The sequence below is a fragment of the Danio aesculapii genome, chromosome 10 (genome assembly GCF_903798145.1).
Source record: "Danio aesculapii chromosome 10, fDanAes4.1, whole genome shotgun sequence".
Taxonomy (NCBI): domain Eukaryota; kingdom Metazoa; phylum Chordata; class Actinopteri; order Cypriniformes; family Danionidae; genus Danio; species Danio aesculapii.
The window spans coordinates 45,036,662-45,050,518 of record NC_079444.1 but is presented as its reverse complement, the minus strand read 5'-3'; the positions used below and the strand labels follow the sequence as shown (position 1 = coordinate 45,050,518).

Sequence of the window (13,857 nt, the reverse complement as noted above, 5' to 3'; positions counted from 1 at the left end):
TACTATTATTATTATTATTATTATTATTAGTGGTAGTAGTAGTAGTAGTAGTAGTAGTAGCCATAGTAATAGTAGCAAAAATTTCGCAGAATGAATCACTCTAAAGGATAAAAATAAACAGTTTTAATCTCTTTAATAAAGCATTTAAAAAATATCTGTTATAATATCAAACTTTAGCGATCGATACAACAAACATTACCACTCCTGAATGTAGTTTAGTTTGTATTATAGTATTATTTGATGTTTTATTTTTTCTATCTTATTTGTATTTTTGTACCATTTTCTTCATAATATGCTGCTTATATATATAATGTTAATTATGTTTAACAAATGCCTGTTTGTTATATGAAGTTAGTCGAAAAAATAAAGATAGTCGAAAAACTGTAAACAGTAAACCCGACTGTGATTGGCTCATCGTCACTAACGCTGAGAAACGTACCATCTGCCACGTGACAGCGCAGCATTCTTTTTTAATAATTTCTACACGCTGTTGTCATTTAAATATATGTATCAAAACATAATTATTGTCTACATCCAATCACAGACAATTGTATATTATAATACTAAATAATAATAATATAAACATAATTTTCTGCAAGTCGCACACGTGACCTGTTCGCCTCTGCGCGGCAGAAGTGAAGCTCACAGAAGAGCCCAAACAACGCTGAACGGATACATTTGCCGGTTATGATCCCGTTAAAGCGCAGGAAAGTGTCTGTGCCGGTAAAACAGCAGACTGGAAACTGTAAATATCCCCAGGTCTGTATCTTCATCCTGGAGAGGAAAATGGGAGCGTCTAGAAGAGCGTTTCTCACGCGGTTAGGAAGAAGCAAAGGGTTTCTCATTGAAGACTCGTACAGGTGTGTGTTTACAGCGTTACTTTACTGTCTTTACCGTGGTAATCTGTAGAGCCAGGTGGATAATAATCAGTTATTGATTACAAATAACATGACAAAATGTGTAGTCATTATTGTAATCTGTTAGATTACACATTTATGCTCATGTAATCTGATACTTCTGGATTACATTTAGATTACTTTTCTGCTAACCCTTTTTTTGATGTCACACATATTGAACCAGGATAATCTTGTGCTATTTTAACAGATACAAACACTAGTTTCATTCTTTATCTTTAATGTAAGTTTGATTAAACATTTTTTACTCTACTTTTTATTATTTGACAGTATAACACAGATTTTTACTAACATGATTGAATAATTTGTTTACTGAAACTGTTTAGATTAATGGATTTTTTTAATAACGGTGGTGTTTTTTGATACCTAGTTTCCGAAACCAGCCTAATTGACTAAATACTGCTAACATCACTGCACTATCTAATATTGAATCTAAAAACACTGGAAGTGCAGATGACCAAATCAATGAAAAACATCAAGAAGAATCACAAACATATATAAATGAGAGTTTTATGATGAAAATATGTAAATATTAAAAATAAAAAGGAAAAAACTACTTAATAAATAATCAATAAACAACTTACTGTTGTGTAAATAATGTAGTTGTGTAATCAAACATCAAGAAGGATCACAAACATAAAAAAAATGGTAGATTTATTATGAAAAAAATGTTCAAAAATATTAAAAAAAGGAAAAAAATGAATGAGTATCAGTAAACAACAAACTGTTGTTGTGTAAATAATGTAATCATGTAATCCTTAAGAAGTAACTAGTCTGATCATGAGTATTTCACAAATAACATGACAAAATGTGCAGTCAATAATATAATCTCTTAGATTACACATTTATGGTAATGTAATCGGACTACTTCTGGATTACATTTAGATTACTTTTTGTAAACATTTGTATTTGTAAACACTTTTGTAACATAAGATAACTTTGTGTAAAAACAACAAAGTTAACTTAATTTGTGTTGGGACAACATTAGAGAATTGTGTAGAATCCAGCAGTGTATAAGAAAAATGATCACTACACTCCCCTCTAGCTACTGACTGTTGTGTTGTGTTGTGTTGTGTTTAGTTGTGTTGTGTTGTGTTGTGTTGTGTGTATTTCAGACACTGTATGTCTGTTGTGTTTCTCCATCAGCTCCTCTGTTACTCATGTGGTGTCGGAGAACAGCAGCGCAGAAGAGGTTCGGGCCTGGCTGGAGAAACACACACCCACCTCGTCCTCTGATCACCTGCTGGAGAAACACACACACGCAGCCTCATCCTCCTCTGTTCACCTGCTGGACATCTGCTGGTTCACGGAGAGCATGGAGGCCGGAGAGCCTGTACCTGTGCAGCACACACATACACTGCAGGTACAGCAGCCAGAATGTCTGTCTTTGTTTTTGTCTCTTTAACCCAGCCAAATCATCTTAGATCATTTAAGCGAGTTATGAAAAACGAACGCCTGCTCTTGCGTGTGTTTGGAACCAGGGGTGCAATACCTATGCCAAACTTACATACTGCTCCCTTAATAAAAGGTCTTTTATCTCTTATATCACACAACAAAATCAATTTATTGTGACAGGCTCAACCTTAATAATGTTGCTTTACAGTGTTTATGCCTATTTTCATTATTATTCTGTTAATGCTGTAATATCTATAATTTCTAGAATATCACTTTCATAAAATGGTCTTAAAATGACAATAATATCATTAATATTTGCAATAATTTTTGTTACGATACATTGCACAACAACAATATTTATTTATTTATTTGCAGGCCAACAGTAGCTCTGCATAATTACTCTCAGTAATTATAGGAACACATATTCATGCGAACACGTGTTCATATGAATTGCACATTAAACTCATAATTTGCAGTCGCTTTGGTTTATTTCTCACATCTCAAGTTCCCACATTTGAGTCATTCAGCCAATTAATAATTCATTTGTGCCAGAAATAAGCTTGGAGAAACTGACGTATATGAATTGTTTTGCAGAATAACCCAAAACTCAACGGCGATGGCACTGAAATCCTAATGAAAAGTTACGCCTGTCAACGACGAACACCTCTAAAGCACCACAATGCATTCCTGACGGTAAGTCAACATTTTACTGTTCACTTAAACTGCTTAATCTTATTTTGTTAATCATATTCAATGACACATCTCTGATTGATGTTTACTAGCATGAGGGGCGGAGTCACTCACTACAGATCCACCAATAGCAGACCATATCCAATCAGGACAAACTCAAGCCCCGCCCACCTTTGCTCGTAAGCTGCGGTCACACTAGAGTTTGAGCTTGCGAAATTCTGTCGTACGGTGCTGTGAAAAGGGGCGGGATTTAACAAGATGATTATACATTAAAAAAGCAAGCGATTGGTCCATATTTTAAATTTATGTAGAGGTCATGTTTTGATCTTCGATTGGTCTCACGCCTTCAAGTGATACGATTTTGCAGGTCAGAATTCACCAAGCTTGAACTTTGCAAGGCAGTGAACTGTGAAATTCGATGCATGAACTTACGTTTCCGGTCTGATGCATTCACATGCATATGAATGTAAGTCTATGGGGAGAAAAGTCCAGTGTGAGCGCAGCTTGAAGCGAGAAGTGAGATGAATCAGAATTTAAAGGGATAGTTCACACAAAAATTTTAATTTCTTGTTAATTAAATTGATATATGGGGCTGTTTGTGTTCAGTAAAACATTAAAGAAGATGTTTAGATTAATCTGGGGTGCTCGGTGAATAATTTGTATAACGGAAGCGAATGGTGACCACATTAAAAATAAACTCATACAAACAAGTCCAATTCAATAGCCATGGCTTCTGTTTACACACTGACCTCTTATGAAGCAAAACGATCATTCTGTGCAATAAATTTAACTTTATTTTTAATATTATTAGCTAAATTGCATTATTAATGTTGCATTATTAAGCATTATTATTGCTATTTAGAATTTGATGTCTCCTTCACAAATATTCTGGAAAGCATTAAAATGTAATTCATTGCATACACAGAAATAAGGGGCGCCCTTATATGGTCATAGGCGATTGTAGCTCCGCCCTCTTCTGAAAAGAGCTCAATCTCATTCGAATTTAAAGCGACAGTCACCAAAACACCACAATTAGGATCAAAGCCTGAAAGGGTCAGTTTCAGAAAGATAATAAACATTATCTAAGTGCTAAAACTTCACTACACACTTTATATATCAGATATTTATTTTATATCTCGTAAAATGAGAGATAATCTGTCTCATTTAAGTAAAAGATAAACACTTTGACTCTTTGTTCTCATAGGAACCTCTTGAAATCTTGGCTCAGAATGCAGAGTTTAATGATAATGAGGGCCGGAGCGTGGCGTTCAGACGAGCGGCTTCAGTCCTGAAAGCTCTGCCGCATCAGGTGAAGAGTATGGAGGATCTGCGCTGTTTGCCCTGCCTTGGGGATCATTCACAGAGGGTTATAAAGGTAATGAGGGCGCGCCGGCGTCTATTTTAACATCAGTCCAGGGTCTGCAGATGAAAAATAACCTTTTGGCTAATTATGGTTTGCATCAAATAAACCTGAAAGGAAAAATAATAATTAAAAGATCAATATTATTAGCCCCCTTAAGACGTTTTGTGAGTAAAAGAAGGTTATTTCGCCTCCTCAGGAGATTTTAGAAGACGGGTCATCCAGAGAAGTGGAGTCAGCAAGACAGTCGGAGCATTTTCAGGCCATGAAGGTAATGACGGGTATGTTGAAATAAAAACAAATACTGCTACATTACTCCTAATCAGAGCTGGTGGATTACCTATGATTCTAAATCAGTTACTGATTACAAATAACATGATGATTTGTAGTCGTTAATATAATCTCTTAGATTACACATTTTTGGGGATGTAATCTGACTACTTTTGCATTACTTATAGATTAAGATTTGATGTCTTACATTACACATTTTGTAACTTAATTTAACTTCTTTTGGATTACATTCAGATTACTTTTATTCTAATCCTTATTTGATATCTTGGATTACATATTTTTGTAAAGTAATATGAATTATTTTGCATTACATTTAGATTACTTTTGTGCTAACCCTTATTTGATCTCTTAGATTACACATTTTTGTAATGTAATCTGATTTATTTTGGATTACATTTAGATTACTTTTGTTCAAATCCTTATTTAATTTCTCAGATTACTAATCTTTATAATGTAATTTAGATTTTTTTAATTACATTTAATTACTTTTGCCTTAACATTTGTTTGATCTCTTAGATTACACATTTCTGTAATGTAATCTGACTTCTTTTGTATTACATTTAGATTACTTTTGTGCTAACAAGTATTTGATCTCAGATTACACATTTTTGTAATGTAATCTGACTTTTGGATTACATCTAGATTACTTTTGCCTTAATCCTTATTTGATCTCCTAAATTACACATTTTTGTAATGCAATCTGACTACTTTTGGATTACATTTCAATTACTTTTGTGCTAACAAGTTTTTAGATTACACATTTATGGTAATGTAGTCTGACTTCTTTTGGATTACATTTAGATTACTTTTGCCTTAACTCTTATTTGATTTCTTAGACTACACATTTCTGTAATGTAATATGCTTTTTTTTTTTGGTTACATTTAGATTACTTTTGCCTTAAAATCCTATTTGATCCCTTAGATTTAATTTTTTTTATGTAATCTGACTTCTTTTGGGTAACATTTAAATTACTTTTGCCTTAATCCCTATTTAATCTCTTAGATTATGATTTTTTGTAATGTGATCTGACTACTTTTGGATTACATTTAGATTACTTTTGTTCTAACCCTTATTTGATCTCTTAGATCAGGTGTTCTCAAACTGGGTCCTGGAGGACTGGTGTCCTGCAGATTTTAGCTCCAACTTGCCTAAACACACCTGCATGGATGTTTCTAGAAAGCCTAGTAGGAGTTTAAGTTGCTAGGCCAGGTGTGTCTGATTGGGGTTGGAGCTAAAATCTGCAGGACATCGGACCTCCAGCACTGAGATTGAGAACCCCTGTCTTAGATTACACAATTTTGTAATGTAATCCAACTTCTTTTGGATTACATTTAGATTACTTTTGCCTTAACCCTTATTTTATCTGTTAGATTACACATGTTTGTAATGTAATCTGACTTCTTTTGGATTACATTTAGATTACTTTTGCCTTAACCTTTATTTGATCTGTTAGATTACACATTTTTGTAATGTAATCCAACTTCTTTTGGATTACATTTAGATTACTTTTGCCTTAACCCTTATTTGATCTGTAAGATTACACATGTTTGTAATGTAATCCGACTTCTTTTGGATTACATTTAGATTACTTTTGCCTTAACCCTTATTTGATCTGTTAGATTACACATGTTTGTAATGTAATCTGACTTCTTTTGGATTATATTTACATTACTTTTTGGTTACTAATAATAATTTCTCCTCTAGTTTGTTATTTATAAAGGGCATGTCTTATGTTCTTCAGGCGCTGACTGGTGTTTTTGGGGTCGGCGTGCGGACAGCCGATCGCTGGATTAGAGAAGGTTTACGAACTCCAGATGATTTAATTCGCACAGGACAACAGCTGAACCGCGCACAGCAAGCAGGTACAACAATAATGTGAGATTAATCTATGTTTAAAAATAGAAAACATTTAATAAATGGACAAATGTAGTTGACTAGCATATTTACACTTAAAAACACAGAAATATGCACCTGAAACGTATCAGGATCTCTGGATTTATTGTTATTTGTAATATTTATTTATAAACAAATAATTACTTTATATTAAAAACATTTAACAGTAGCTGTATGTAAAATGTTGTTGTTGTTTATTCATTACTCTTACATGAAATATTCTTATATAACTTTTTCCATAAAAAGTATTACTCTGACCTCTCTCAGGTGTGCAGTATTACTCTGACCTCTGACCTCTCTCAGGTGTGCAGTATTACTCTGACCTCTGACCTCTCTCAGGTGTGCAGTATTACTCTGAGCTCCAGCGGGCGGTGACGCGGGCGGAGGCTGAGCTGATCACGGCTATAGTGGAGACGGCTGTGAATTCAGTGCTGCCCGGATGTCAGATCCAGCTCATGGGCGGCTTCAGGAGGTCTGTGTGGCGCTCACAGCAGATTCTAATGCCTTTATGAACACTCATGGGGTTTAAAGCCTCAAGCATATTTTATATCGCAGCCTTTAATTAACCCTTGTGTGCTGTTGGGTCGTTTTCATGCACTCTGGGCTGATTTTGAGTCTTAATTGGCCTCAGTTTACTCTGTCTCAGCAAATGTGATGATTTGTTGCTGACAAATCTTATTTTGACACAACAACACACTTTGGGCAGATTGACTCCCCTTTGGATATGTTGGTGCTGTTTTGCTCCAATGACTTTCATTATAATCACATTTACTGTGTGATGTGTTCTTAACTGCTGCTGATTTTCCCTGATGGGAAGAGGGACACTCTGTAATTTTTACTGTTGATTATTGTTGTGTGTATTTCAGGGGGAAGGAAGTGGGTCATGATGTGGACTTTCTTATCACACATCCAGAGGAGGGAAAAGAGGAAGGACTGATGCCGAAAATCATCAGCTGGCTGGAGGAGCAGGTATCACACTGCATGAAAATTAAGAGTTTTTGTCATGTTTCTAGTCCAAATATCTAAACATTCTTAAATCAAGGAGCATTTTCTAGATGAGCAAAATATATATACACTCACTGGCCACTTTATTAGGTACACCTGTGCAACTGCTCGTTAACGCAAATATCTCATCAGCCAATCACATGACAGCAGCTCAGTGCATTTAGGCGTGTAGACATGGTCAAGACGATCTGCTGCAGTTCAAAGCGAGCATCAGAATGGAGAAGAAAGGGGATTAAAGAGAACGTGGCATGGTTGTTGGTGCCAGACGGGCTGCTCTGAGTATTTCAGAAACTGCTGATCTACTGGGATTTTCACACACAGATTGTGCTCGCTATACAGCTATTGCGAGGGTTTAAACGGAGCAGTGCTCCTAATATCGAGCGATAGCTGGGAAACCGAACCTGCTTTGTATTTTTGTAGGAAACACAGTGTAGATCTGTTTAGGGTAAGAGGTGTGTGCGTTATTGCCATCTATCACTGATTGTGTCAGGAATATCAAACAAAACCAACTTAACCCCGCTCCTTTAGCGCCCCTCACAGAGCTTGATCACGCTGGCATGGTCTCCTCTTGGGTTTTAGGATTGAGAAGGGAATAAATTCCACCACTCCGTCCCAAACTTTTAGGAGACCGGCTATCAGATTTCACAATCCAGATGCACAACGCTTTGGCTTGTTTTCTCGCTCGAGAGCTTGACAGATCTCCTGCCATAGCTACGGTTGCTAATTCCACGATTGGTGTGTGGCAGTTTTCGAGTGTGGCTCAGCGAAGGGTCAATTATTGACTTCCATAGTATTTGTTTTTCCTACAATGGAAGTCAATTGTTACAGATCTTCAGTATTCTTCAAAATATCTTTTGTGTTCAACAGAAAAACTACTCATAAAAACCACCTGAGCAAGAGTAAATAGTGAGTCAGTTTAATTTTTGGGTGAACTGGCCCTTTAAGGATCTGGCAGATATATTAACAGTCACAAGCTCAGATAAATAAGAAGGTGCCAGACCATTTAAAACATTAAAAACAAACAAAAGTACTATTATATTTTAATTTTACACGGTCTTTAAATTCTTCTGAATGCTGCTGTTGTTTAGGGTGTGCTGTTGTATCAGAAGACCACCAGAAACTCGTATCTGGAGCGTCTGGATGGGCCGGCGCGCTCAGCCAGCAACATGGACCGATTTGAGAGGTGTTCTCCATCTTAAACTTCACTCATCTGAATCTGGATCTGCATCTGGCTCTGGATCTGCATCTACATCTGAATCTGCATCTACATCTGAATCTGCATCTACATCTGGATATGCATCTACATCTACATCTACATCTGGATCTGCATCTGGATCTGCATCTACATCTGAATCTGCATCTACATCTGGATCTGGATCTGCATGTGGCAGCGGCTGCAGAGCGGTGCGGGTGGATCTGGTGGTCAGTCTTCAGTCAGTTTGCCTTCGCCACGCTCGGATGGACCGGATCAAAGGTAAACTAAAGCCCAAATGATATACAGTTGAAGTCAGAACTATTCGCCCTCCTGAATATTTTCCCGCAATTTCTGTTTAACAGAGAGCAGACGTTTTTCAACATGTTTCAATCATAATAGTGTTAATAATCATCTCTAATAACTGATTTATTTTCTTTGATGACAGTAAATAATATTAGACTAGATATTTTCAAGACACTAGTATTCAGCTTAAAGTGATTTAAAGGCTTAACTAGGGTAATTAGGGTAAAGTTAGGGTAATTAGGCGAGTCATTGTATAACAGTGGTTTGTTCTGGAGACAATCCAAAACTAATATTACTGAAGGGGGCTAATAATATTGACCTTAAAATGGCTTTAAAACTATTAAAAACTGCTTTTATTCTAGCTGAAATAAAACAAATAAGACTTTCTCCAGAAGAACAAATATTAGAGGAAATACTGTGAGAAATTCCTGAATCTGTTCAACATCATTGGGGAAATATTTGAGAGAGATACACAGGAAATTTTAGCTGTAGATATAGTTTGAATAATTTATGTGTTTGTAGTGTTATCTGAAGTGGTAGCGTGTGCTGTTGTGTGTGTAAACTGTGGTCGCAGCTGTTCTGAGGTCAGTGTTCTGTGTGTTCTGCAGCTGTTTGAGCGGGAGTTGCGGAGGTGGGCGGGGCAAGAGAAGCAGATGACCTTAAGTAGCCACACCCTCTACGACAGCAAACAGGTGAGGCTCTGAAAACCACATCAGCACGAGGAAAAAATAACACACACACACACACACACACACACAGATAAAACATAAATTATTATTCTTTTTCTAATATTTCCAAAGTGCTGTTTAACAGAGCATATTTCATTTTGTGTGATAGTGTTTATATGCAAATTATATATATTATTTTATTATTATTATAATTTAATATTTGTGCTGGGCAAAGATTAATTGCCAAAATTGTTTTGACGTGTGTGTGTGTGTGTGTGTGTGTGTGTGTGTGTGGTGTGTGTGTGTGTGTGTGTGTGTGGTGTGGTGTGTGTGGTGTGTGTGGGTGTGGTGTGTGTGTGGTGTGTGTGGTGTGTGTGTGTGTGTGTGTTAATTTATTTATTAGTATATGTTATATACACACATACATAGAAACAAAACTATACATAACAAAATTGTCACAGAAATATATTTAAATGTGTATATATAATTTGTATATTCACATTTATAAAATTAGATCTAAATATAAATATACATTTTCTCAAATATATTCATGCATGTGTATATATATGTTATACATAATAAATATGCACAGTAGACACACTCAAAAAAAAAATTGTTGAATGAACATGATTTAATCGTGGCACCCTTTATGCATCTAATCCAATCAAGTAAACGTGAACTGCTTTGAACATGTTGTATGAACACAAAGCACATTTGTAGATAAAACATGGTTTCAATATGTCAGTCTAACTTCTTTGCAAATAATTGACTCAAAATGCTTGTATTGTGTTATTCTAATTAAAATGATTCTAATTTACTCAATGTAACACTAAAGCTTTACTTTAACAAAATTTTTTACAAATTTCTTGTTCAATATTGTTGTTTAAATTACATTTTTAAATGACAATACTATGAAGCAAGATTTAAAATTAAGTAATTCAACACAAAAAGGACAGAAAACATGTTATATATATATATATATATTTCTTTTATTATAGCCTTTAGCAGGCACCAATCACATTTAAACAAATTTTTCTTTAATATTCTGATACAAATGTTATATAATATCCAAATTGTAATATGTAATAAAAAATGTACATTTAGCCAACAAAATAACCTTGGCTCAAGAAAACTGATCCCCAAGCAATACCTGTAGGCGTTAAATCATTTTTTTTACCAATTGAGTTTTAAACAGCTTTCTTCACTTGGTACTCCTATTCAAATGTAAAAGTATAAAATGTATAGGAAACATATAGCCAACAACATAACATGCATAACATTCAAGCTCTTGGGAAAACAATTCCCAAACTGCTTTAGGACACTAATCTTATTGGGAATATGTAAGGCAAACCTTGGCCTAATAAAACACGCGGTGATACTTCTTCTTGTTGTTTTCGTATGGTGACATCCAAACCACTACCGCCACCTACTGATATGCGTGAAGAAGACTCTCCAGAGTGAGAGTTGTCGATTTGAAGCGTCTCAGTCTCATTGAATCAACATGTTCTGATCAAATTAATTTGATATTTCTTGATTCAGTTTCAAATAACATGAATTAATCATTAACATACGTAAACTGATTTGTTCTTTTCAATCTGACAATTTTATTTTGTTAATCCAATACATGCCTAGTTGATTTTTTTGAGTGCATGTGTATTGTCAAAATAAAAATTTTCCCAGCACTAATATAGATGTATAATATATTTATTTATTTAACTGTTGTGTCTGGTTCTCGAATCTGATTGGCTGATAGCTGTGCAGTATTCTACAATAACAGCACTCGTACAGCCTCCTCACCCTTGTGTATTACTCCGCCCACATAGAGTGACAGCAGATCAATAAACTCACTACAGTTTGACAAATACTGCAGCTGTTGGACAACATCATGTACTTTTGAGGCTTTCTTAGGTGGTAATGTAGTTGTTTAGATTGCAGTTTATTTATGAGGATAGTGCCTATTTTAATATTTATAATTTCGGAGATTCAGTGCATCGACATCCATCGGCCTGTCATACTGAGCAAAGCTAAAACTGTGATGTTCTGCCACAAGATGGCGACAGAGACTGCATAATAAGCCCTTAGAGGAAGAAAACTTATAACTATATATAGCTGATGAAGTCATTATTAAACAGGTAAGTGACACTCTAAGCGATCTCTCTCTTTTGTATGTTATAGTGCTGCATTTATACCATAGTAATCTGCTAGTGTTTGCTTTGCGTTGGCTTTTTCAGCATTGATTATTGTGATCTCCAGATTGCAACAGAGAAACACTGGGAAATCTCAGTAGACTGATGGCATTTCATGCTGTCCAGCCTTATAATCTTAAGATGTTTGTAAAATCAGCTGTTTTGTCATCACTTTAGACATTAAGCTATAGAGAATCATTAAACACTAGCTCTGAAGTGACGTTGGTGAATGAGCAGCGGTTTCTGCTGCTCTGAGGTCAGCTGCAGATGTGAATGAATGGCAGAAGAGAGTAGTTACTCTTACAAGAGGATTTTGAGACTCTCCGTGTTTTATTTTCTTTCTTCTATACACAATTATGCCATCGAACTGTTGTGTAAATGCAATATCATAGTCGTAGCAGTGCCATGTGGCTGTAATCAGCACTGGTGGACACTAACACCCCATTCACACGGGGCGTCAGCTTCAACGCTTCCCATTCACTTTGAATGGGTGACGCCAGGCGTTGCCGAATACATTATGGATAGGTCTGCGCCGCTTCAGAGGCATTGCTCGCTGCAGAAGTTGGGACTTGCTCAACTTTTCAAGCGCTGACGGAAGCGTCAGCCAATCAGATCACTGTATGCAAATACACCAGCTCAGTCAGTGGCCTATTGCTGACTAATTTCATTGGCTGACGCCCCAACTTTAGACACGCCCTCTGTCAAGCGTTGACGCTGATGCCCCATGTGAATGGGGTGTAAGGCACTCAGCCTCCAGCCTCGAGCCAACGCACACCTCCCACCAATGCCGATATACTGTCATATCGCACTGCTACAAGTGTGATATTGCTCATATATATCCCTAATTTACCTGACTTGCCTAGTTAAACTAGTTAGTGTCACTTTAAGCTGAATACTTCTATCCTGTAAAATATTCTGTGCTGTCATCAAGCCAAGCAAATAATAAATCAGTTATTAGAAATGACTTAATAAAACTATTATGTTTGGACAAAATCTCTGTTAAACAGCACTTGTGAAATATTAGAAAATAATCTTAATCTTACCGGAAGGCTACGATATAACTTCCACTGTACATAAAACATCACAATAATCACATCAATATTAAGCACAGTATCGTCTCTGAATCTGAACAGAATCTGTACCTCCGGGCACAAACAGAAGAGGAGATTTTTGCACATTTGGGTCTGGAGTTTATTCCTCCCTCTGAACGCAACGCCTGAAGCCCAGTTTCTCCAGTTCCTCCCAATATTAGCTCCGTCATGATGAGACTGAGTTGATCAGCTTTAATCAGTGTTCTGCAACATTATAATGCGGACGCTTGGTAAATATGGTAAAGGAATGAGAGATACTCTGTGGAGTGGTTTATCAGAGACTGCTTTTAGATATAATTAAGATGTTTATCTGACAAATTATCTGATGCTTCTTAAAATTAAATCTAATGTGAATGAAAGCTTATAATGTCTTTATTTGTTTTCCTTATGCTGTTCTGGCACATTGGTTTATACTCGATTTATTAGTGTTGTGATGCTGATAATTAACTTGATAATTATTATTTTACTTGTGTAGGCATTATTTACAGTTTTAACCCAAAGAATGAGCAGTCTGTCAGATGAAGAAGAGCCGGAGTCAGAGACTCGAATAAATAAATGAAGTTAGTTTCATCAGCAGAGCCAGCTTCAACACTCGCAATAAGTTCCTTGGCTGCTCTGCTTACAATCACCAATCAATAACAATTATACTCTCACATAACGTCATTAACTGCGTCACACATATAGGTGTGCTAACCTGATTGGTTAAAACACCAGAAGACTAGGAAAATTTCTACGTGAGGTTCGTGTGTACAATTCTGAACAACATCTTGAGCATAAATGTCAGACATCCACTAGACTGTTTAGAGCTGATTCCAGACCTGTGAAACGACAATCAAACAGAACACACACACTTAAAGTATAATCT

General features: G+C 36.0%; 1 protein-coding gene across 1 annotated transcript; it reads left to right on the top strand.

The window, feature by feature from the left end:
* The first annotated feature begins 634 nt into the window (after positions 1–634).
* polm (polymerase (DNA directed), mu) lies at positions 635–13,351 on the top strand. Its single transcript, XM_056466646.1, is given in 13 exon segments — positions 635–860; positions 2,061–2,277; positions 2,904–3,002; positions 4,204–4,374; positions 4,559–4,630; positions 6,393–6,513; positions 6,884–7,016; positions 7,411–7,513; positions 8,638–8,741; positions 8,866–8,976; positions 8,978–9,023; positions 9,656–9,739; positions 13,035–13,351. Coding segments are annotated over 13 exon segments (1,521 nt in total). The 5' UTR covers positions 635–687; the 3' UTR covers positions 13,122–13,351.
* The last annotated feature ends 506 nt before the right edge of the window (positions 13,352–13,857 follow it).